General features: G+C 35.6%; 1 protein-coding gene across 1 annotated transcript in view; it reads left to right on the top strand.

Moving 5' to 3' along the window:
- LOC131047195 (alcohol dehydrogenase) overlaps positions 1 to 25,663 on the top strand; it is a 96,118-nt gene extending 70,455 nt beyond the window's left edge. The window contains exons 4-11 of the mRNA XM_059207930.1: positions 21,082 to 21,108; positions 22,399 to 22,724; positions 22,813 to 22,895; positions 24,224 to 24,299; positions 24,597 to 24,658; positions 24,786 to 24,881; positions 25,049 to 25,210; positions 25,340 to 25,663. Coding sequence (XP_059063913.1) covers positions 21,082 to 21,108; positions 22,399 to 22,724; positions 22,813 to 22,895; positions 24,224 to 24,299; positions 24,597 to 24,658; positions 24,786 to 24,881; positions 25,049 to 25,210; positions 25,340 to 25,456 — 949 coding nt within the window. The 3' untranslated portion in view covers positions 25,457 to 25,663. The remainder of the gene's footprint in view (positions 1 to 21,081; positions 21,109 to 22,398; positions 22,725 to 22,812; positions 22,896 to 24,223; positions 24,300 to 24,596; positions 24,659 to 24,785; positions 24,882 to 25,048; positions 25,211 to 25,339) is intronic.
- The last annotated feature ends 434 nt before the right edge of the window (positions 25,664 to 26,097 follow it).

Genomic DNA, 26,097 nt, shown 5'->3' with positions numbered 1-26,097 from the left:
CAAGCATTCAAGCATTCCTTCAAGCAATTGATCATTCTAAGTCTCCGTTCAAGGCTAAGTGTTGCATTCAAGACAAGGATTCAACCATTGAAGAGGAGATCACTTACAACACATTACATGCTACAACATACAACATACAACAAACAACAACATCTATACCTTCGCATATAAGAATACAAACATCCTTACAACAAGGTATTAGTACTTGTTTTACATTACATTTACAGCATTTCTCATTTCTTGGTTAATTCCAAAACTGGGGTTTGACCTAAGGGCAAACCCCTAATCCCTAACCCCCAATCGTCTTTGCTTTTTTGTGTGTAGGTTGCAGGTACGCGGCTGAAATTGAAGATCTGGAATCCTTGTGCAGAGACGAACAGATCCCCCTTCGTTTCGCGGATTTTTCGGAGGACCGTGTGCACGCCGAGCGCCATCGTCCTGTCAACTTTTGCTCAAATTTGCAGGACAGCGCCATCTCGACATTTTACTGCTAATTCCAGGTTCGCAGCTTCATCCTATATCCCTAACTCAGTTTATAAGCGAATCTTTCTCACTTTCTATGCATTCCTAGTTCAATCTTTCCATCTACATTCTTTACAAAAGAGGGTAGCCTTGCTATCTTAACCCTTGAAACTCATATAGAATCCAATCTTGCATTGCGTGGGATTGGATCTTGTGGGTTTCAACCCCTCTTTTGAATGTAAAGTCTGTCCTAAGTGAAAACCATCAACCCTAGTGACTCTCCCTTCTCCCTCCTCGGAGTTGGGGAGGGGAGAACGACTAGGGTTCGATTTTTCCACTTTACACTTAGTAATGCTATGACTTGTCCAAGGATATGAGGACACTGTGAGTCTAGTATGAACTGGGGCATTCTTTGTTTGCAACTACCTTATCTCCATGCAAACGGGTACAATGACTTTCTGGGTCGAACATATATCTGGATTGTCATAACCTATTTGCCATAAAAAAGCTCAATGATGATAATGCACAAGAAGCTCTTTTCATTTCCATATCTTCTATATTCCATACCCCTTTCTTGATTGAATTCCATCATCCTTCCCAAGTCCGTGTAGCTTGCTATCACACGACTGAGTATAATGACACACCAAAAATATTTGCATTTCATGTAGCTTGCCCCTGCATTATCACATGTTAGCATTTCATACATACATATAGATATCACAATTGCATCACATCCTGCACACAACACATGTTAGCACATTTCACATTTTCCTCATGCATGTCATCCTTTGCATTATCATACTCATCTTCATTTCATACATTCACATTTGCATTTGCATAACATATAAAACATAAAAAGAACAAAAATATTGCATTTCCTCATGTACATATTTGCATCCATATCATAAGCATCACATAGAAATACACATAATAAGATACATAGAAATATCACATCACATAATTACACATGCATATAGCTGCTGAAAGGATGAATCATCTAATATATATCTCAAAAATAATAAGTGTCATGATACAATGATGTCAAAATTGTATGGCTACAATCACCCGAAGGTGTCATCATACAAAATGGTACAAAAATGATACATAGGGAGCCCTCTAAGGCTATGATGAACTCCCTCCCTCAGAGCTGCCTGGCCTCGATGGAGTCTAATCCCCGAAAGGACCCACCCCAGGATCATCTCTCTTGTCCCCTTTATCTGGTGGTGGTGGAGGACCCATGACCCCACCGCTAGATGCCTGTCTCCTGTCTCTCCCTCCAGTGGTCATCGTAGTCCGTTGATGGTCTCTGGAAGCTCCTAGCCCACTGATCTGGTGGCACCACTCTATAGTACAGGTCTCGCTAGTAGGTTATCTCCTCCCCTACTTGTAGAACATAGGCGTATCCAGCCCCTGTGTCCTCTGCTTCCTGCCTCCCTTCCCTTAGTGATGTCTCAACCTCCGTATAGCGCTGAATAGCCTAATCCCTCTCCTGCTCAGTGTCCCTCAGCTGTCTCCTGAGCCTAGCTGTCTCCCTCTCCAGATCCTGGATCTCATCTGCTTGTCCTTGGAAGATCTCCCTCAAGGATGTAACTCATCCTCCTCCTCTCCCCCCTCACCCTGTCCCTATGGCTTCTCCTATCCTTGTACTTGTCTAGGAGTCTGTACCTATCTAGGAACCTGTGCTGCTGGCACCTGTAATGGCAATCCACCTCTGCCCCTCACTACATGAGCCTACTCTCTCCTCTGAGCCACTCTCCTCTCTACCACTTCACCCCGCCTCTGCCGTCGGCCTCTACCTCCACCATCTCCATCACCTCCACCCTCTCCATCTATCAACCCCCTAGATTCATTAGCCGTGGAAACATATGCTCTCCCCAATATGCCATGTACTCTGCATCCATGCCAACATCCTCTATATCTGCCCACATATCCCAAGGCAAGGGAATCATCTCTACTAGTTGTGTTACAACCTGATCATACGAAAGCAATGGACCTAAATGCACCTGATCTCTCACCATTTGTGCATACAACCCTGACCCCCATGGTATCCGTTGTATCTTGTCGAACTACCTGCCCACCCTATCTACCAACTGCCTCTCAATAACATATGGTTTCCTCCTTATCAAATACCTGCTCCTGAACACATATGGCAGCTCCACTGCATCATCCCACTCCTCATAGTCCCGGTATGACCTCCATACCACTTTGTCTATCTCATCAATAACCCTACGCCAATACTCTAGTCTCCCAATCCGTGGCTAAGACGTAATTGTATCATACAAGTGTACATAGCTACGCCCATTTCATCTGCCTCTCAAGTGGATCGGTCATGTAACCGGTAGATGCTCATAAGCCCATACCTGCAACAAGGTCACCCCACATCCCAATCTTGTTGATCCATGATACACAAACTGATGCAACTCATAATACAAGTGTGCCAACAGACATGGCCCCCATGCAAACCTGGTATGCTTTGTCACCAATGTCTCCAGAGTCCTCCCCCACCCTGTAGGTCCCGGAGACAACTAAGAGGGGGGGGGGGTGAATCAGTTGTCAAATAAAACCAAAAACTTATTAACCAAATTAATGCTTAATACCGGTAAGACAGTTAAGTATGCCAGTAAATAGTGTTAACAGAAAATTGCAGTACCGGTAAGAATTAATGCATGAAACATAAGCACAAAGTCATCCACAACACATGACACCAATATTTGTACGTGGAAACCCTGTAAGGGGAAAAACCACGGTGGGAAACCTTACCCACAATCAGATGATACTACTACGGATAGTAAGTGTACAAGAGGGATCTGCACATGCAGAAAGGCCAACAGCCTAGAGCTCACTACTCAATCACAAATGGGAGTCACACTGACTACAGTTGGATGGTTAAATCCAATGAGAATGTACTGCACAGAATAGCATCTTCATATGCTAGATTCAATACCAGTGTAATGCTGATATGCTTCTACAAAAACCTAACTTCACCTTCAAATGATGTCTTCGTGTATACCTCTGCTTGATCTCACATATACCTTTACACAATTCTTTTTTTACATTCCACATGATCTTACAAATAAGATCTTACATTTATACCATACCCTAAGACCAATTTTAGTAGGTCGGCTCTACAAGATATTACAATAAAAACATTTTACAAATAATACAATATCCGATGCAATAACCGATTGAAAATGTGGGCTTAATGCATTTAAAACAATAATAAATCATCTCCATAGCGTGCCATGCTGATCTAGAAAAGATAAACCTGCCGGTATAACCCTAGATAACCTGGACCTATTTGCTGATAAAAGCGAATATGCAAATAAGAATATACCAATGATTATTACTTCAAAGTAAAGTGTCCACATGATTTCTTCGACATTACCAAGTGTCTTCCATGTCAATGCAGGTACCGGTGAACATTATATCCTGTCGGTTAACCATATACCGGTAACTGTTTGCATAGTTTACTGTTTGCCGGTGAATGATGTTGGATCTCCAAAGTAGGTGAATTTAGCAGGTGTTGACATCAATGAAAAAACCATACCAAAATACCAACAATCTCCCCCTTTCGCATTGATGGCAACACAAGATGGAAAAACCATCAAAGTGCCAAAAACAAAAATGCCAAGTATAAAAATCAACAATCTCCATTTCTCCCCCTGAGAGTAATATGTGTTTATACCAAACTCTCATACCAATCTCTCCTTAAAAAGATAATGCATTTTTCCATATATCTTTCCTTAATGTTTTTCCATATATCTCTCCCCCTTTGACATCAAATGCCAAAGTCACAAAAAGTCAAGTTCATGCAAAATACCAACCAAGTCAATATACCAACTACTCCCCCTGGGAGGTAGCTTCCTCATCAAATACCAGAGTAAAAGATCTATCCATTTAATTCTGTCGGTTGATGACAATCATCAACTGTCTAGGTCTCTACCAGTGGAGGTAAGACTCCGAGCTGATCTCTGAGATACTCAAAAGTTTCCTTAGGAAAAGGTTTTGTGAAAATATCTGCAAGTTGTTCTTTAGTATTCACATAAACCAGTTTTATCTCCTTTTCTTCAACTTTTTCCCTTAGAAAATTTAGTTTGATAGAAACATGTTTTGTTTTAGAATGTAATACTGGATTCTTAGATATATCAATTGCTACAGTGTTATCACAATATATAGTAATATGTTCCTTGCATTTTACCTTTATGTCTTTCAACATTTGCTTAAGCCAAAGTACCTGTGTACAGTTTGTTGGTGTTGCAACATATTCTAATTCTGTTGTTGATAAAGATGTACAACTCTGCTTCTTACTTAACCAAGAAACTAATCTCTTTCCAAGAAAGAATGCTCCTCCAGTGGTGCTTTTTCTATCATCCACATCTCCTGCCCAATTTGCATCTATGTATGCATATAGATCAAAATTTTCATCTTTAGGATACCATAATCCAAGATTTGTTGTGCCTTGTAAGTATCAGAAAATCCTTTTTACTACTGATTCATGATTTTCCTTAGGATTACTTTGAAATCTAGAAACTATACATACTGCATTCATAATGTCAGGTCTGGTTTGTGTCAAATACAGTAAACCTCCTATCATAGATTTGTATCTAGTTGGATTAACAGGTGTAGATTCATCCCTTTGAGATAATTTGTCATTTGTAGTCATAGGTGTGCTTACCGGTTTAGAGTTTTCCATCCCAAATTTCTTAAGTAGTTCTTTCAAGTACTTAGATTGACTCAAAAATATGCCTTTATCAATCTATAAAATCTATAATCCTAAAAAGAATTTTATTTCTCTGATCATAGACATTTCAAATTCATGCTGCATTTTAAGAGAAAATTCTTTGCATAATCCATCTTCTCCCCCAAAGATTATATCATCAACAAATACTTCCATAATCAAGATGTCATCATTAGTTACTTTGTAATATAAATTGCTATCTGCATTTCCTTTAGTAAAACCAATCTTTAAAAGATAGTTATCCAATCTTGCATACCAAGCTCTTGGAGCTTGTTTTAATCCATACAGAGCTTTTCTTAATCTGCAAACCATATTATTGTCATTTGTCAAAGAAAATCCATCAGGTTGTTCAATGTAGACTTCTTCTTCAAGATCTCCATTCAAAAATGCACATTTAATATCCATTTGATAAACTTTGTAATCCTTGTAAGCTGCAAAGGCCAAGAATAATCTAACTGCCTCAATTCTGGCTACCGTGCAAAGGTTTCATTGTAATCAACTCCTTCTTTTTGAGAATATCCCTTACATACTAGTCTTGCTTTATTTCTGACAACCTTACCATCTTCATTGAGTTTGTTTCTAAATACGCATTTGGTTCCAATTACATTTTTATTTTCAAGCCGGGGAACTAATGTTCAAGTATTATTTTTCTCAATTTGTCCTAGTTCTTCTTCCATAGCTTTAATCCAAAATTTATCTTCGCATGCCTCATTGATAGATAATGGTTCAGTTTGAGAAATAAGACATACCTCTTCATTTGCCAATCTTCCTCTTGTCATGACTCCTTTAAATTTACTTCCAATTATCTGATCTTTAGAATGATTCAGTCTTACATACCGGGGTGTCTTAGTCTGTTGTTGTTCTTCAATTACTGTGGAATCCTCTGATGATATCGGAGTAACTAGATCATCATTCTGTACTGGTGGATTTACTGTTGGTTCTTTTGTCATAATTTATGTTACCAGTTCAGAGTCTATATACCTTGAAGTTCCTCTGAATTGTTCATCAATCTTTACATTTTTACTTTCAACAATTTTTTGTAATCTTTTATTAAAACATCTATAAGCTTTACTCTTAGATGAATAACCAAGAAATATTCTTTCATCACTTCTAGGATCAAACTTGCCAATATACTCATCTCTTCTAATATAACATTTACTTCCAAAAATTCTAAAATACTTAAGAGTAGGAGTATTACCAAACCATAGTTCATGAGGGGTCTTACCGGTTTCACCTTTGATGTGAACTTTGTTGAATGTATAGACAACAGTGCTTACTGCCTCTCTCCAGTACACATGTGGTAGATTTGCTTTTGATAACATACTTCTTGCTGCATCCAAAATAGTTATGTTCTTCCTTTCAACAACTCCATTCTATTGTGGTGTCCAAGGTGCTGATAATTGTCTTTTGATTCCATTTACTTCACAGAATGTATTAAAATCTCTAGATGTGAATTCTCCTCCTTGATCTGATTTTAAACATTTAATTTTCTTACCAGTTTCATTTTCAACCATTGCTTTGAATAGCTTGAACTTCCCAAGTGCTTCTGATTTTTCTCTGAGAAAAGTAACCCAACACATTCTAGAATAATCATCAATAATTAGCATGAAATATCTATCACCTTGTAAGCTTTTAGTTCTGGCTAGACCACATAAATCAGTGTGAATTAAATCAAGAGCATAATTGGATTTTTCTGGAATACTTTTGAAACTAGCTCTAACTTGTTTTCCAAATTGACATTCCTTGCAAATTGTATTCTGAGGTTTCACAATTTTAGGTAGATCTCTAACTGCCTTAGAAGTACTGATTTTTACCATGCAATCAAAATTTACATGACATAGTCTTTTATGCCATAGCCAACTTTCATCTATATGTGCAATTAAGCATGCCTTTTCACTGTTATTCAAATGAAAGATATTACCTCTAGTCTGATCACCAGTTGCAATTTCCAAACCAGTTCTATTCATGATTTTGCATTTTCCATTTTTAAATTGTAACTAAAAAACTTTCTCAACTAATTGACCGACACTTAAAAGGTTATGTTTTAATCCTTCAACATAGTAGACATTGTCAGTGTTATGTTTACCGTCAAGAGATATTGAACCCTTACCTTTGATTGAACAGGATTTGTCATCTCTGAATCTCACTAAACCTCCATTGTATTCTTGAAAGTTCAAGAATTTACCTTTGTCTCTAGTCATGTGATGTGAGCATCCTGAGTCAATAATCCATTCATCCTTTGATTCAACTTTAGCTGCTAGGGCTTGTTCTACCAGTTGAGCAATAGGTACTAGTTGATCTTCTGTTATAGCAACAAAGACCCATCCGTTGTCTGCTAGATCCTCATCAGAATCATCAGTCACACCTTCATCAGCAATGTAACAAGATTTATCTTTGTTTTTCTTAAATCTATATATCTGATATTCAGGATTAGGTTTTTATGTCCTTCTAGCTTCTTCTCTTAGTCTAGCATGTCTATCAGGGCATCTTGAAGCCATATGACCAATCTTATTGCAATTGAAACATTTAAAGGGTGCTTTACCTTCATACTTACTTCCAATTGGACCTTTTGGTATTTTTCTTGCAAATAGTGCTTCAAGTTCTTCAAGCTCTTCATTCTCCTTCCTGGTTTCTTCAAGTTCTCTTGCATAGAAGGCTCTCCAGTCTGATTTGTCAAAAGATGGAGCAGATGATGTTGATGCTTTGAAGGCCAAATCAGTTTTTATAGTAGTAACAGGACCAAATTCCTTAATTTCAAAAGCTGAAAGTTTTCCAATCAATGTATCCCTAGTTACTAATGTATTAGGCATTGTTCTCAACTCATTAATAGCAGTAACCTTCATTTTATATGCTGGTGGCAAACCTCTTAAGATTTTTGAAACAATCTCATCTTCACTCAAGGTTCCTCCACAATGTTTGATACCCAAAAAAATTTCATTTACTCTTTCCATAAAAGCAGAAATCCTTTCATCTTCTTCCATTTTCAGATGTTCATACCTGACTCGGAAGCTTTCAAGTTTTGCAATTTTGACTGTGGAATCCCCTTCATTTAGTGTTTCCAAATGATCCCAAATAGCTTTTGTAGTGGATCTATCTGATAATCCCATGATTTGTTTATCTGATAATGCACTCAAAAGTGCTTCTCTTGCTTTGCAATCATTTTCTTCATCTTTAGCTAAAGTAATGGGAGCAGTCTGACCAGCTACAACAACAGTATAACCATTCTTAGTAACTTCCTAGATGTTTTTACCAATGCAATTCAGATGTGTCTCCATTCTGATTTTCCATATCCCATAGTTGGTTCCATCAAGTTTAGGACTATCCTTTCTGAAATAGTTAGTAGACATTGGATCTCCTCAAGTTGTTAAACTTCTGCAAAAAGAGGACTAGGCTCTGATACCAATTGTAGGTCCCGGAGACAACTGAGAGGGGGGGGGTGAATCAGTTGTCAAATAAAACCAAAAACTTATTAACCAACTTAATGCTTAATATCGGTAAGATAGTTAAGTATGCCGGTAAATAGTGTTAACAGAAAATTGTAGTACCAGTAAGAATTAATGCATGAAACATAAGCACAAAGTCATCCACAACACATGACACCAATATTTGTACGTGGAAACCTTGTAAGGGGAAAAACTACAGTGGAAAACCTTACCCACAATCAGATGATACTACTGTAGATAGTAAGTGTACAAGAGGGATTTGCACATGCAGAAAGGCCAACAGCCTAGAGATCACTGCTCAATCACAAATGGGAGTCACACTGACTACAGTTGGATGGTTATATCCAATGAGAATGTACTACACATAATAGCATCTTCATATGCTAGATTCAGTTTCGGTGTAATGCTGATATGCTTCTACAAAAACCTAACTTCACCTTTGAATGATGTCTTCGTGTATACCTCTGCTTGAACTCGCATATACCTTAACACAATTCTTTTTTTACATTCCACACTTGATCTTACAAATAAGATCTTACATTTATACCATACCCTAAGACCAATTTTAGTAGGTCGGCTCTACAAGATATTACAATAAAAACATTTTACAAATAATACAATATCCAATGCAATAACCGATTGAACATGTCGGCTTAATGCATTTACAACAACAATAAATCATCTCCATAGCGTGCCATGCTGATCTGGAAAAGATAAACCTATCGGTGTAACCCTAGATAACCTGGACCTATTTGCCGATAAAAGCGAATATGCAAATAAGAATATACCAATGATTATTACTTCAAAGTAAAGTGTCCACATGATGTCTTCGACATTACCAAGTGTCTTCCATGTCAATGCAGGTACCGGTGAACATTATATCCTGTCGGTTAACCATATACCAGTAACTGTTTGCACAGTTTACCGTTTGCCGGTGAATGATGTTGGATCTCCAAAGTAGGTGAATTTAGTAGGTGTTGACATCAATGACAAAACCATACCAAATTACCAACACACCCCACTACCAACCCTCGTATCGCCCTATCCAAACACAATAACCCACTGATCACTCCTGCCAGTACCATCAGTAGTGCTAATCTAGTCCGTGTCATGGTATCACAAGCCACGTGTCTTGCCCTCATCTTCAGTCCTGGATTCTGGAACACTCATCTCAGTGCATCCCTGTCTCCCTCTCGATCATAAGGAACTAACTCCCCATCAATCGGTATCTACAGTAACTTGTACACATCCTCCAAGGTTATTGTCATCTCACCCATCGACAAATGAAACGTGCATGTCTCAGAGTACCATTTCTCAGCTAAAGCAGTCAACAATCCCATGTTCGCCCGAAACTCGGGCACATACAGAATATGTCGCAAGCCCATAGCTTGAACTGCTGCCCTCTCCTTGAGTGTCATCTCAGGTCATAAGTTTTGAGTCGAAGGGAATTTCTCCAGTGACTCCAGCATCGGTAGGTCCTCCTGCAGTCAAGCAAATCAACTGTGTCAATACTAGTGGTACTCCCTATTCATCACAAAGTATTGCTTTCTATCCTAGTGGCATTCCCTGTTCATCACAAAGTGTTGCTCTTTTTAGTACTCCCTATTCATCACAAAGTACTACTTTTTGGCATTCCCTGTTCATCACAAAGTGTTGCTCTTTTTAGTACTCCCTGTTCATCACAAAGTAGTACTTTTTGGCATTCCCTGTTCATCACAAAATGATGCTTTGATCCTATCATATCCTAGGGCCTCTGCTTGAGCGTATCCTCTTGAGTAGTTTCCTGATTGGCAACATATGTTCTATCACAAAATTGTCAATCCTAGCTCTATCTGCTATTCTAGTCTTCCCTAGAGGACCTTCTTGAGTGTATCCTCTTAGTAGCTTATCCAATCGACAGCGTATGTTCATCACAGAACTGTCGATTTGGCCTTGAAGACATAAACACACATTCATGACATAAATGCGCTTGCATACTGCACATATGCGCCTGCTCTTTACAAACGCGCCTCAATTACACAGATGTGCCTGTGTTCGACACAGACATGCTTGCATTTGACACAGATGCTATTACATTCATAGACGCGCCTGGCACAAACACAAACGTGCCTTGCCTACCTAGGCATGCATGGCACCAACGCAGACGTGCCTTAACATTTTTTCCCCCCCGCTTGACATACCTAAAGCGCATTTATTGCCCTACTTGACATGCATTTATGACAACATTTAATGTGGCAAAGTACAAGGAGGTTTTGTGGTACTCACCGACTCTCCTGCATTTGCTAGCCTCTGATATTGGCGAACGTGATTGAATCTGTGCACCAATGCCATCGCTATTGACTGCTCTCTGTTCTCTCTACACTCTGATCTCTTAGGTGCGTGGATGACAATGAGGATGTTTTCCCCTCATAGTCTATCTTATAGACTACCCTAGCCCTAGTCTCCTGAGTCAGTCTTCTTTATCCCGTGACTCTGTCACTCTATCCTATGTCGTCGGTCATTCTAGCCTTTCTTTCTTATCAAGAGATTGTCTGCAATCTTTTCAGTCATTTTCATCCATTCTCTCGAGGGGGCAATATCATTCCCATCTTGGGGCAACTTTGTAACAGTTCATCTTATCTTCTTTGAAACAACACAACAAGCTGCATTGTCTCAAAGAGGGGCAAAATGTAGACACCTAAAATTGTCCTATCTAATTAAATAAATATCTTTATTTATTTAATTATTTTAAGCCTAATTCTTCTATTAATTAAACAAATCTTTATTTATTTAATTAATTCATTTATCCTCTTCTAGCCTTATTTCTCATTTAAATAAATACTTTTATTTATTTAAATTACCCTTCTGATCCTACTTCTTCTATTAATTAAATGAATCTTTATTTATTTAATTAATTCATTAGCCTTTTCTACTTATGACACATGTCATTCATCTCTTAATTCCTACACTACCTACCCTCTCATTATTTTCTTATTTCCTCTACCTACCCTCTAATCATAACCGACCATTTATCTTTTACACCTCTCAATCTTATCCCTCCATTTCTTATAGTGTCTTCTATATAAGGAGATGCTTCCTTCATTATCAACCCTAATCATTCTATTCGACCCAACTACGCTTTTGAACTTTCATATGTAATCAAGCCTACTTATAACCACATTTCCGTTCTTTGTTGAGCTCTTGTGCACACATAAAATCTGAGAGCAAATATGTCAAGCAAGATCAATGGAGATAGGAAGAATGGATATCCAAACTCTATTGGACATGTGATGGTATAATCTTTGTGATTTTATTTGATTTGCATTGTCTTAGGTAGTCTTCATATGTTATGGTGGATCTTTTTTGTTGTTAGGCTAGGGTTTTGTGGTTGAATTCATTTAGTCTTTCAATATTATTGTTCCATTATCCACTTTCACCATAAACACTCATAATCAAAAGCATTAATTCCCAACACAATAATTAACTAACTAATTAATTTAGTTAACTCACCATTGACAAATCAATTGCTTTGCCTAACTCAAGATCACAAATTAATTAAAAAATAAATAATTATATCAACTCATCAATCAAGAGGCTTTAGACCTAGTCATCCTCGCCCATTTTACAAATTGATTATCACAACTCCTCATGATAACTATCAATCGTGGATCAAACTCATGAATAAAAGTTTGATCTCCACGATCCAATGTTCTCTTAAGATCTATATAGATTGGAGCCTACTCTTCCATTTTCATCCAATCCCACATGAAGAAAGTAGATGTTGCAATATTAAGCAATTAACATTGAAGCATTGATTATCAATATCATATCCATTGAAATCACGTTTTATTTGAATGATGTTGGAATAACGACTTCTAAATACCTTTCTTGATTCTTAGTTTTATCCTAATTTATCTAATTTATTATCAATATCATATCCATTGAAATCATGTTTTATATCATATCCATTGAAATCACGTTTTATTTGAATGATGTTGGAATAACGACTTCTAAATACCTTTCTTGATTCTTAGTTTTATCCTAATTTATCTAATTTATGTGTTCTTTTTTTACTTTTCTATATTTGATTGGTTAGTTAATTCACAAGGTGTGATTTAAGATTTTTATTGATTTGATTATGGATAATTTAGAATAATTAATTTATTTATATCTAAATTTAAATTAAATTAATTAAACCATAAATTACATCTTATGAGTTAGCTATCCAATCTAAGTATTTGACTAATTTGATTAAGCTAGAAGTTTAAAATTAGAATGAATAATCAAACTATAGAAATACTTGGTACCACAGTTTAAAGTGGGCAATCCAATAAGTTGCTTGGTTAATTAAAATTGTATTAGGATGAAATACAAATGATGACAATAAAAAAGGGAAAAATATATTCAAGGACAATTATTATAGGCATATAATTTGTTCTAATATGAAATGATCCTAGATATCTAGTAGTCCTTTTTTTAAAATTAAATTAACGAAAAAAATGTCACAAGAATGGGAGGAGAAAGACAATAGCAATAGCTAATAGGCAAGACCTATGATGAAGCTAAAAATAGCGAGAAAGTCTAAAATAGATCAACATACAAATATGATAGTCTTTCATTACACCCTACCTTAATTACTCCAATATTATTCTACTCATATAACTTACCTTATCTTAAAATTTAATATAATTGAAAAAAAAATTAATTTCCTCTTAATTTATAATTTTAATTGTCTTTTAAGTTAAGATTAAGTTAATAAATTCATTAAAGTAATGTTTAATAGAGATTCTAAAAATTCTGTAAATTGCTTCTAAAAGAAATGGGAAAATAACTACACTAGCACTTGCACCAAAAGGAGGTGCAAGAGTAACACCGATAGAAAATATACTTTGGATAATATATTGAAAGGCAAAAATAAATAACATTAAAAAGATATCGTCTTTGTTGCTATAAGATATAGGTTGTTCTTGGGATACTCAAACTATTTTGAATTTAGCATGCCCCATAATGCACCCTAAATCTAAACCCTGTATTTAGTTGATTGCTATATTGGGACAAACAACTCAATGACATTTACCATACAAACTCTATGAGTTCCAAAAACATTTAAGATACAAAGGAAAAACAAAAGCTGGCAGTGTTCTGGTGAGCTAATTGTTCTTATATCAAATATACTTTGGATAATATATTGAAAGGCAAAAATAAACAACATTAAAAGGATATTGTCTTTATTGCTATAAGATAGGTTGTTCTTGGGATATTCAAACTATTTTGAATTTAGCATGCCCCATAATGTGCCCTGAATCTAAACCCTGTATTTAGTTGATTGTTATATTGGGACAAATAACTCAACGATATTTACCATACAAACTCTATGAGGTCCAGAAACATTAAAGATGCAAAGGAAAAACAAAAGCTTGCAGTGTTTTGGTGAGCTAATTGATTTAAAAGGATATTTTTTATTCCTCCATTTGGTTAGCGTTAAAAATATCAGATATGTTAACAAACCAAATGTAAAGCCAACTCTTCTAAAATCAATGTGGTGGCTGCAACACTAAGAAATATTGTTTTATGTATGGAGATTAGAACTATTGGAAGACAAAGTGTAAAAGGGTATTATTGAATGAGTAAGTTTCTTGTTCTTGTACAAAAGCAAATGCTCGATATCTTCCATTTAAACAAACTAAGGGAAGATGCATGCATCCAAATTGAATTGTTAATGATGAATTGTAAACAAATTTTTGGAATTTCTTGGCTTCTTTTGTTTGTTATTTCTTTTTATCCTACATTTTTTATGAACAATTTTAGCTTGAATACTTTCCTCACTTCATTATCCACCATCTAATCCATTCTCTTACAAAAATTTCCAATTTATACTATCATCACACTTAATGTCATCTAAAATTTCCAAGTTGTACTATCATCACACTTAATGTCATCTATAGATCCTTTGGTTATTGACAACTTTGCAAGCCTTTTGCGAGAAACAAAGGGGCCTTCTAGAGGCAAACTAGAATCCTCTAATAATAACTCTTTTGCTTTCACATGCTGAAGGTTCAATACTTGGCTTCACCCATATACAGGACTTGGAAGAATACAAAAAAGTATTGTGAGCTAATTGTTGTAGCAAAGAAAATCATTTAGCATTTTATGTTTGTCAACCCATAGGCTAGCTTTTTTCATTAGGTGCAAAACAGTGTTTTTTTCGTGAAGATGGCACCCAAGGTCTTATTCTTTCTTACAAAGCACAATCTTGTAAATCCATCGGGCCACTCACCCAAATTTAATGGGGGAGGACAAGTTTTGGGTTCAATTGTCACTACCGATCAATCCACCTTAGGGTATGGTGTAAAGAGATTCTTACTCACATGCATGAGTAGCACTAACTTAGCTAGAAGACTAACATTTTTTGCAAAGCGGTTGAATTGAGCATCCTCTAGTTTTGCAAAGAGGTGGTTGGTGAACTTCTTCTGGAGCATTAGGGTTGCATTTCTAAAGTGCTACTAACAAAAGCTTTAAAATGTGAGGTGAAGAGATCTAGTAAGGAATGTTTTCTATGCATATATCAAAGGGAGGCAACTCAGTATGTACCCTTAAACCATCTGCCCATTACTAAAAAATTATGCTAATAAATAAGTATGTGAAATCACATTGAAATTTAGAAACTATCAATGATTGAAGCTTCTATAGTCTATCATATTAAAAAAAAGGCTTAAAATTGTGTATGAGAGAAATGAAATAAACATTCCCAAACCTCATCATAGTCAACTAATGAAAGCATTTATAAACCTCTCGACTTTCAAACCAAGTGAATCCTAGAAAAATTGTGACTCACTAACAACAAAAACAAACCTCAAAGTTGTAGAACTGTCCATTCCTCCCCCATTTTAACATTTGAATGCCCATTTTGTAGTAGACATGAGAGAAAAATAGGATTTGCACCATTGACTCATTTTTGGTGATTTTGGTCAATTAGTGGGTGATTTTCATTAAGCTTATTTACCATGTTTAACCGATTCTAAGTTCTAACAATATAGCTCCGCCAAGTCCAAGCCAAAGACATAGAGCATGAAACTCTTTATATAGATAATTGATTGCGAGTAAAAGTACATTGGAGTAATTCCAAGGAGATCCATAACATAAAACTTGTTTCACAGTTTGATAAAATTTCAAAGACATTTTATCAAAAACCTGTTGGCAACAATGCAACAAACTGAGAGGGACGCGTGAGTCAGTTTGCTCCCAAATTCTACACAAGTCAAACTTAAATTCAAATATGATAATAAATAATTAAAGAACAAATCAATACCACATCAATAACACACATAACACTAAGATTTTGACATGGAAAACCCGTTTAAGAGAAAAAAACAGAGTGGGAACCTACCCAAAATGAGATAATACCCAGTTAGGAGTAAATGAAATATTACAATGGGGAATGCACATGCATTCAGGCACACTACCTAAAGCTCACTACTCAAATACAAGAAGGGCTACAACCCTAGAAAGGCTCACTGCCTTACAAGATTCAGACAACAATCTCGATTACATGAACTATGAAAATAACATCTCCCAATACCTAGTTATAGTCCCGGTTAAGAACAAATACTCAAACTCTGCTATTTCCACTTATTCACACTCTTTTGCACTTCTTCTCTGCAACTGAAAGATCAGTTCAATTTTCGTACATGCAGATACATCTCACAAATGAATATTCCATGTATTTATACAAACCCTCAACCTATATTTCAAGGTCGGCTAAACCCTCATTACAAATTAGAAAATAATAACCTCACATGCTCAGAACAATGTCAACTAGGACACAGTCTAGACCCAAATCAGCTCCTCGAACACATAGCACCAACAATAATTATGCCTCGGTCATCCACAACACACTACAATCATCATGAATGTCGCATAACACGAAGAACACCATAGGATCGAGAAAATGATCAATAACGTGCACAACAATCAATGTGGGCCATCAGCATAGATAGGACTTGATCTAGAAACATCCACAAACAATGTGAATCACACCAGAAACAAGCACAACATCACCACTTACTAGAATTTCCATCATCATTATACTGAAGCTCAAGAGCATCAACTCAACTGACTGATAAACTGAAGGATTCACTTGCGGACTTCCAAATCATGAACCATCTGAATTGAGGACACACCTGAACGTTCCAAACACTGCCAAATCTGTAAACCAATATAATGCAATTCCAGAGGAATTTAGAACACAAACCAGAATACCAAATAACATGAACAACTGAATATCAACCACAATACCGAACCTCATAACTTGATCAAATCAACATGCGGATAACTGAAACTTCTGTTGAATCAACTAAACATGCATATCTCAGAACTCATTAAACCATAACAGTTTAACTACAACATACTGGTGAAACTAACTCATCCAATCTAACTACAACACTGGAGTACACAGAAGAATGTGTTGACATCAATGACAACACATCATTCCAACAAACTTCTCATCAATATCCAACAATCTCCCCCATTGGTATTGATGACAACATATGAATGTGAAAAACAATCAATGCAAAGAAAGAAATCAACAACCAACAATCTCCCCCTTAGATTATGCACACAGCTGCAACATAGCTCTCTCGCTCATAGGGTTTTTCACATGACTATCTCCTCCTTTGACATCAATGCAAAAGGCAACACAAATCTTAATTCTCTCCCCCTTTGACACACACTGTAACAATTCTAAATATCTGAAACACACCACTAACTACTCCCCTTGAGTAGCAGCCTCACTCATCAATCTGGATCACAAGATATCTTTGTGAAGTCCACCGGACTGAAGCAACGCCATGCATCTTAGTTCTCATCAGGAGGGGCAATCGCCCCTAGGTTTTCTCTGAGATACTCAAATGTATCTTTAGGCAAAGGCTTCGTGAAGATATTTGCAATATGTTCCTTTGTAGAGACATACTCGAACCTGACTTCCTTCTCATTTACCTTCTCTCTCAAGAAATGAAACTTGATTGATATATGCTTTGTCTTAGAATGCAACACTGGATTCTTAAAAATATTAATAACACTTGGATTGTCATAGAATATAGCAGTAGGCTCATCAAAAGTAACTCTAATATCCTTTAACATCTGGGTGTGTGCACCAAGATGATGTGCAAAAAAGTATGGTGTAATATGGTATGATGACTACAGTATGAATATGATGTGTAGTAGTGGTCCAAAAGTTATGTAGAGTAGACAAATGAGTATAAAATTGTGAAAATTGTTATTCGCATTTCGACAAATGCTATTTTGTATATAGCTTAGTCTATTATTATTGTATTTGGTCAATTATTTTGTATTGTGCCTTGAAGAAGTGATCTTCAGTTGTGCGAGTCCTTATTTTGTATCTTTCCTAAGGTTGTACACCTTAGTTTGCAAGTCTGAAGCAGTAAGCCTTTTTCATTGTAAACAGTTAACATATATTGTGAGTTAGATTCTCATTGTGATTTTTCCTTATTTGGGTTTTCCACGTTAAAAAAATTCCAGTGTTCTTGTGTGGATGTTTTTGATGATTCGGTTGTTTAGTTTTATGCATAAGTGTTTGAATGTTCATGTTAATGTTCAAAAACTTAATGAAATCAAGTTTTTGTGTATGTTGATTCACCCCCCACTCTCAGCTTCTGCTAGTGTTCAACAGTATACCCTATTGCTCTTAGGTCATTTTGATAAGGTTGTTCTCGCATGCGTGTGATATACTTCAACATGAAAATAAGTTAATAGTTTGATTCATTTATATTTTTATGTATTTGATATTTTGAGTTAGATTTGTGAGTGAAATAAATTTGTAAGTTTTTAATTTAATTTTTTGTTATGAATATATTAGAATATAAAAATTATTATTATTGCTCAGTAAGGGGCACTTTTTAAGGTATCGAACACTATTGTTTTTCAAATCTGCAAGTCCACCAACCTAGCAAAAGCACAAAGCTTGCGAGCATAGCTGCCCAACAAGAATTGGAATCTTGGTGCCAGTGTCACCAAGCAAGTGTTTTAGTCGTTGTAAAATATAAAAATTATTATTTATCTATTGAGTATTTAAAGACAAATCTTAATTCATTCTATAAATACTTTGAAATTTAAAAGAAGTTCGTATTAGAGTAGCTAATGCGTCCACATCAATATCCTAGGCATTACTATATGTTTGTTTAATGCAGAACATGTGGATCCAGGAGATGTTGTTTTTTGTGTTCGTCTCAATAGTCCTCTTTAGGGTGGTATTCTGAGAGTCCATTGAGTCATGCAAAATAGGTGTCGCCATCCTCTTCGAAAGATAATCAGAGAGGGGCATTGGTGCCCTCCTCCTCAAGGGGTTTTGAAAATCAATACTGATGGTTCCTCTTGTGGTAATCCAGGTCATGCTGGTATTGGTGGAGTTGGGTGAGATAGTTTTGGTGTTGTTCAGTTTATTTTGTCTATTTACAAGGGTTTGCATTCTAACAATTTGATGGAAGCCCTTGCCATTTTATATGTTGTTGAGTGGAGTTGTGCTCTTGGGTTGCAAAAGATCATTTGTGAGTCTGATTCACAGATTGTGGTGACTTTGTTGAACAGGCGACAGTTGGATGATGTTTGTTGGCAGCTTGCTTCGGTTATTAAATGAATTCTTAATTTGTGTGCTTCTTTGGATTTTGTGACTTTTAATCATGTGCCAAGAGAATGGAATGGTGTTGCGGATCGTTTGGCCAGATGGGTGTTGGATCCTATGTATAGTTGGAATATTGTGGATTGGGGCCAATTACCCCCGGATTTGTCGCAAAAGTTGGATAACTTAGTGGAGACTGATAGGGGAAGAGCACCAATAGACGTCATAGCTAACTTCGCGCACCCACAGATCCTAAATGGTACATCGGATTTTGATTTTTTTTTTAGTTGTCTTCGTATGCGACTTAACTGCTTATAGCTATTGATTTGGCTTCTGGGTAGTAACGATGCACGCTGTGGAATCAGTTATGCGCACAAAGGTCAAAAAGTACTCATTTCAAAGTGTCGCCTGATACCTAACTAAAGATGTTCCAGTAACCGTCAACTCAAAATCGCTAGTACTTGTTGACAAATGTCCCAATAGCGGTGCACAAATGTTCCAATAGTAGTGCACAAATGGGCCAATTATGAACAAAAAAATACAAAAAATGATCGGCTATTGGTACAAAACAAATTTATTAATGGTGTTTTCACTATGACGGTTATTGGGGGGTCAACATGACAATAAGGTGACCGTTATGGGAATTATGTTATCTATTGGTGCTCTTCCCCTAGGATTGGTTAATTTCTGTGCTTTGTATTATTCTTGTTTTTGAATAAATTTTTACCCCTTTTCAGTTAAAACAAAAATGAATCAAAATAAGAAACAAAAATTTCCTTATCTCACAAATCTTGATTTTTAAATATATTAAAAAAATATTAACAACATATCTAATAATAAATTTTATTAAATTTATATTAAATCTAAAACTAAATATTATTAAATTTTATTTATCTCAAATTAAATTGTTGTTTTAAGATATTTATAAAATATGCTTCAAAATCTTACGTCCTTCTCCCCGTACAGCAAGTGGGAAAATATCTGAAACTTAGCGCGATCAATCAACTTCAGTGTGCCAGCATTTCAAGTTGGATTCAGAACGTAAGGACATAGATTACCGCCGTCAGGAAACCATGCCTTGAATTTGATGACTGTATGACCGTATTTGGTAATTTTTACTGTTTATATCTGCAAAAACAATCAAATAGATAGTGAAATTTTAAAAGAATTGCTCTTTTCTATTTCAATTTTTGGATATATTTTGAGTAACTTCGAATAACTGTCAAGAAAAATTGCTTGACAGGCAGGGCTGACTGTCAAAATCAAGCGACTGACAGCCCACTTCCTGTAAGAAACTATTTCTCCAGGCCTTTCTTCACCCAAAATCATCAGCATTACATTTGTGCATTCGAAAGCGAAGGAGTTCTAACAATAACGAAAATGTCGATTCCTCTTCCAGGACAGATCCTCACTTGTAAAGGTAACTTTTGCCTTTCTTTCTCTACTCTGATTTTTTCCATTCCACAACAGCGAGAACCTGGAATGTGGGTGCCTTCATTATTTGATCATTGTTGAAAGTTGTTTGAAGATTTATCTGTGTAAAAGAAAGCTTTTGTGCAATTTGGGTCTGTGAGCAGCTGCTGTGGCATGGAAGGCAGGGGGCCCCCTCAAGATTGAACAAATACAAGTTGCGCCGCCACAGGCATTGGAAGTCAGGATCAAAATCGCTTACACTTCCTTGTGTCGCACAGATCTTGTTTTCTGGCAAGCAAAGGTCAGTTCCCCCAAATGCCTAGTACTATCAATACCGGTATGCTGAAATTTTCTTTAACATAAATTTCAATGCTGCTCCTCTTCTATTGCAGGGCCAAAACTCGTATTTTCCCACGCATCTTTGGACATGAAGCCGCCGGGTAAATTTCCTATTTCCTTGCCTCTGTATCTCATATCTCTAAAATAGCACATTTATTTGAAATTGTGAGAACTGAGGTCTGATCAATCTAATCTATTCATCAAATTAGATGAAATGTGAAAGTGTAGAAATTGGAGCCCAAATATTAATTACCCAATTTAAAATTGCAAGAACAAAGGTCTGATCTATCTAATTTACCCATCAAATTAGATTGAATGTGTAAATAAGGTTAATAGATTCATTGTGAAAATCGAGGTTTGGTCAATCTAAATTTTTGGTGAGGTTGAAAGATTCTTAATAAATTCATTAGAGATGGAGTATTGTTAAGTGCAAAGTTCTGATATCATAAGAGATGAAATGGAGATTTGGCTCTTAATTAAAAAAGAATAATCTTCCAAAAAAAAAAATTATTCAAATAAAATTGGAACTAACTGATTGAGGCCAAGCATCCAATACCCAGATTGTCAAAACTGAAGTCTGATCAATTGAAGTTACTCAAATTTTCATAATAAATCTAATAGACCTAAGTTCCTAATAGTCAATTCCTTTCAAGCCTAATCTAATTAGATAGATTGTGTAAATAAGGTTAATAGATTCATTGTGAAAATTGAGGTTTGATCAAATCTAAATTTTTCAGTTGGAGTAAATAAGTCTTCGGTCTGCTGATAAAGTTGAAAGGTTCTTAATGAGCCCACTAGAGATCAAGTCTTGTTGAGTGCAAAGCTCTGATATCATAAGAGATGAGGCCAGGATTTGGCTCTTAGTTGAAGAGGATGAATAATTCTCCATAAAAAATGGAAATTATTCAAATAGAATTGCAAATGACTGATTGAGGCCAAACACCCAATACCAAATTTGTTAGAGCTGACGTACGATCAATCTAAATTACTCAAATTTTCATAATAAATCTAATAGACCAAAGTTCCTAATAGTCAATTCCTTTCTAAGTTTAACCTAATTCAGATAGCACTAGTTGGATGAATTTGAGTAAGTCGGGTCTATTGATAAATATTATTTAATTTAGTTTGATGATTTTTGGATTTAAATGTGTTGGATTATTTTATCAATGGATCACATGATCCATCACATTTCTTTTCATCTTGATGATGGATCATGGAGCATGACCTGAAACATTGATGAAGAAAATGTAAAATATAATGGAACATGATAAAAACGTTAAAAAAAATCTAACACAATCGAATCCAAAAATCATCAAACTAAGCTATCATGAACTGTAGAAACTTCATACATTTAATACTTAATTTGACAATTTGACAATTGGCAATGACAGAGTGGTGGAAAGTGTGGGAGGAGGAGTAACCGATCTGAAGCCGGGCGACCATGTTCTGCCTGTGTTTACAGGGGAGTGCGGAGAATGCAGGCACTGCAAATCAGAAGAGAGCAATATGTGTGATTTGCTAAGGATTAACACGGACAGAGGAGTCATGCTTAGTGACGGCAAATCTAGATTTTCTATCGGAGGAGAACCCATTTATCACTTCCTGGGAACATCATCATTCAGTCAATACACTGTAGCACACGTTGGCTCTGTTGCCAAAATAAACCCTGCCGCTCCTCTCAACAAAGTGTGCATTCTAAGTTGCGGTGTCTCCACAGGTAGGTACCTTCAACATTAACTGAATCGTCAAAATTGCAAAGTATTGTTCTTCATTGTAGATGTAGTTACAATTCTGTGTTAAATCAGGGATGGGCGCTGCATTAAATGTGGCCAAGCCAAAGAAGGGTTCGACTGTAGCAGTATTTGGTCTCGGAGGTGTTGGACTTGCGGTATGTAAACATTTATTATGTAGGGAATGTTTAATTATTGAACTGTTATCACTTGAATTGCATTCTTACCTTTTTCAGAATGGATTTTTTCAGTAATTTGGAAATATACAATGTTTTTTATGGTTTAAGGTGTCAATCATCATGAAGAGTGGTTTTAAAATATTTTTGATCATTTTCAATTTGAATCAATCTATTTTTTTGAACTCTTCAAAAGAAATCTTCTCTCTCTTAAGAGGGAAGTGTGATCTTTTGTCAAACTCTACAACTTTTTAAATTGCATTTTGAAAATTTGGATTTCTAGTTCTATTGAATGTAATGAAAATTGAATAAAACTAATTAAAGACTAAACCACAACATACTATTTTCCTACTGATTTTTGAAAGTTGTTCAATGTTCCAATGCTTATTGATCCATCTATCATGACCTTATTTTTGAATCAACCTATCTTTTGAACTCTGCAAAAGAAATCTTTTCAAAGCATTTAAGAGGGAAGTGTGGTCTTTTGTCAAACTCAACAACTTTTCAAATTGCATTTTGAAAATTTAGATTTCTAATTCCATTGAATGTATGAAACTTCAATGAAACGAATTTATTATTATTCTATTGATTTTTAGAAGTTGTTCAATGTTCCAATCCTTATTGATCCATCTATCATGATCTTAGCCATAGTAAAAGAGGAGGACAAAATGTTTTATTCATCTCAACACATTCTCTTCAATTCTATATTTCTTTTGTCTTTCTTTATTTCCTACAATCAAAGAGGATTTGTCTTCTCTAGAGTAACCCTATCTTTGGAGTCCCTTTCTTGCATGATGGAGTAACAACTTCTCTTGCACCCTTGGGAATGTCAAGTGGTTGATTATTGATAAAAGGATTAATGTAAGTTAAATTTGAGATTAGTAATATTGTAGATGGCATGTTTCTATTTGAAGAACCAGTAAATTATAATATGCATATTTTTAAAAGACAAATAATAGTATTTAATATTTAAAGCATTAACAGTTAACTTTAAAATTGAGATTTAAAACAGTAAGAAATACTATCACAAATTTTCAATTAATTTAAAAATATGAACTTCACACTCCACATTAGAATTTATAATTTTCATAAAATATGTATTTGTAAATAATTTTTTAACAGGATATTGAACTACCTTTTTAACTATTATTGTCTTATTATTTTTTATATTATATAATTTAAATGAAAATTATAAATTGTATTTATAATTTAAAATTCAATTTAACGTTGTTAGTCATTTTTCCCTAGTTTTAGCATTGATTACCAAGGATTCTGAAACCTTGAAACTCAAAATTTGAGTGATTTTTCAGGCCGCTGAAGGAGCAAGAATTGCTGGAGCTTCCAGAATTATAGGCATTGATTTTAACCCTGGAAAATATGAAAAAGGTATATGAGGGTATTTTGATGCAGTCCTACTTAACAATTAAAAATGAAAGTGTTATCTTTAATCAATTGCTGACTGTATTTTCACTGCTTAAGGGTTTCTAAGCTATACAACCAACCTGATTTTTATAATTTTCAAAAATATACAGGTAAATGTGTATGACCGATGAGCGCTCCAATTTAGTTCAAGGATAGATCTAGAAGCTCCTTTTAGGTTTTCAGGGTTTTGGAGTCCTCTCTCTCCACTCATCTTCTGAACAGATCCTTATTACTAATCTTTGCTCTGTTTCTTTTCTTCAGCAAAAGAGTTTGGAGTAACGGAATATATAAATCCACGAGATCATCGAAAACCTGTTCAACAAGTTTGTAAAACTCTCCTTTTCACGCTGTCCTTGAAACATATACATACATTGAGCTGTTTCGGTTTATTAGGGTTTAATCAGTGAATGCTCTTTTTTATGTGAAGATTTTCTTCCTTTGTTTTTACAGGTAATTGCAGAAATGACTGATGGAGGAGTAGACTACAGTATCGAGTGCACGGGGAATATTAATGCAATGATTCAGGCATTCGAAGCTTGTCATGACGTATAGCCCCAAACCCTAATTGTATGAAAATGATTTTCATTTTGGTAACTGATTTTGGTATTGCACACAACCTTCATCGATTTCTGGTGTATTCGATTTACAAAGGAAGAAAAGTGTCTGTATGCTGCTCAAATTAATTTTTAGTTCATCTTTGTTTTGATTTGAAGGGGTGGGGCGTTGCAGTTTTAGTTGGGGTGCCTAGTTCAGATGCAGTTTTCTCTACCAATCCTGTAAATTTTCTGAGCGAGAAAACCCTAAAAGGAACATTCTTTGGGAACTATAAGCCCAGGACAGATCTACCAGGTTTGGTGGATAAATATATGAACAAAGTAAGAAAAAACATTATGATCTTTTCTGTGTGATTCTGTAAATGTCTACATAATTTGGGCCAAATACACACTTTCATGTATTTCAACTTTCAAGTTGCCAGTGCTAAATTAGCTTATGTTCTTATGCAGGAGATTAATCTAGACAAGTTCATTACTGATGAAATCCCTCTTTCTGAGATCAACAAGGCATTTGATTATATGCTGGAAAAAAAGGGCCTGAGATGTATAATTAATATGGAAGATTAGACAGTTAGGGAAACCTGAGTAGTTTGGAAGGTTCTGGTGAAAAGCTTTTCAAATGTTTACTTTTTTAAGTAGATTTTTGGAGTTTCTATTGAAGTGAATTGTGAACAAAGTCCTCCAGTGATCACTGATGTTACATTGTTACTCTTGTTTTAGCCTATTTGCAAACATTTTATTTAATTATTCAATTACATATAATATTGCATTTAATTGATTGTTGGTGGACACTTATGGCTATCATTCGATCTTTGTCTTGCTTTTCACTCTAATATCATGTTCTGTTTTCTATGGAGAATTCTTGCCAAATTTGGCAGATGGTGGCTTTTTTTGAGGAATTGGAAAGAGCAGTTAATGTGGATCTTTTATTTTTGGTGGACATTCTTCATTCCATCTTCAGATGCACTCTGTTAGACTGTTTCTTAGACTGTTTCTTACAGCTTCATTTATATCTAATGCGGATGGCAATGCATTGCAATGTATCTAGGGAGTTTTGGTATGCCTATGGGCTTTTTGTAATGGGTAGATAGGCTTATGTTTTCTTGAGCAATACTGAAGGGTTTTCTTACTGGTTATTTCCCTTCGGTGCTCTTTGAACCAGACACATGTAAAAATATATATAATCAATATCATTTTAGTGGTCTCAT

Source organism: Cryptomeria japonica, chromosome 7 (assembly GCF_030272615.1).
Source record: "Cryptomeria japonica chromosome 7, Sugi_1.0, whole genome shotgun sequence".
NCBI classification, from domain to species: domain Eukaryota; kingdom Viridiplantae; phylum Streptophyta; class Pinopsida; order Cupressales; family Cupressaceae; genus Cryptomeria; species Cryptomeria japonica.
Note: the sequence above shows the minus strand (reverse complement) of the source record. Positions and strands in the feature narration are given on the sequence as shown.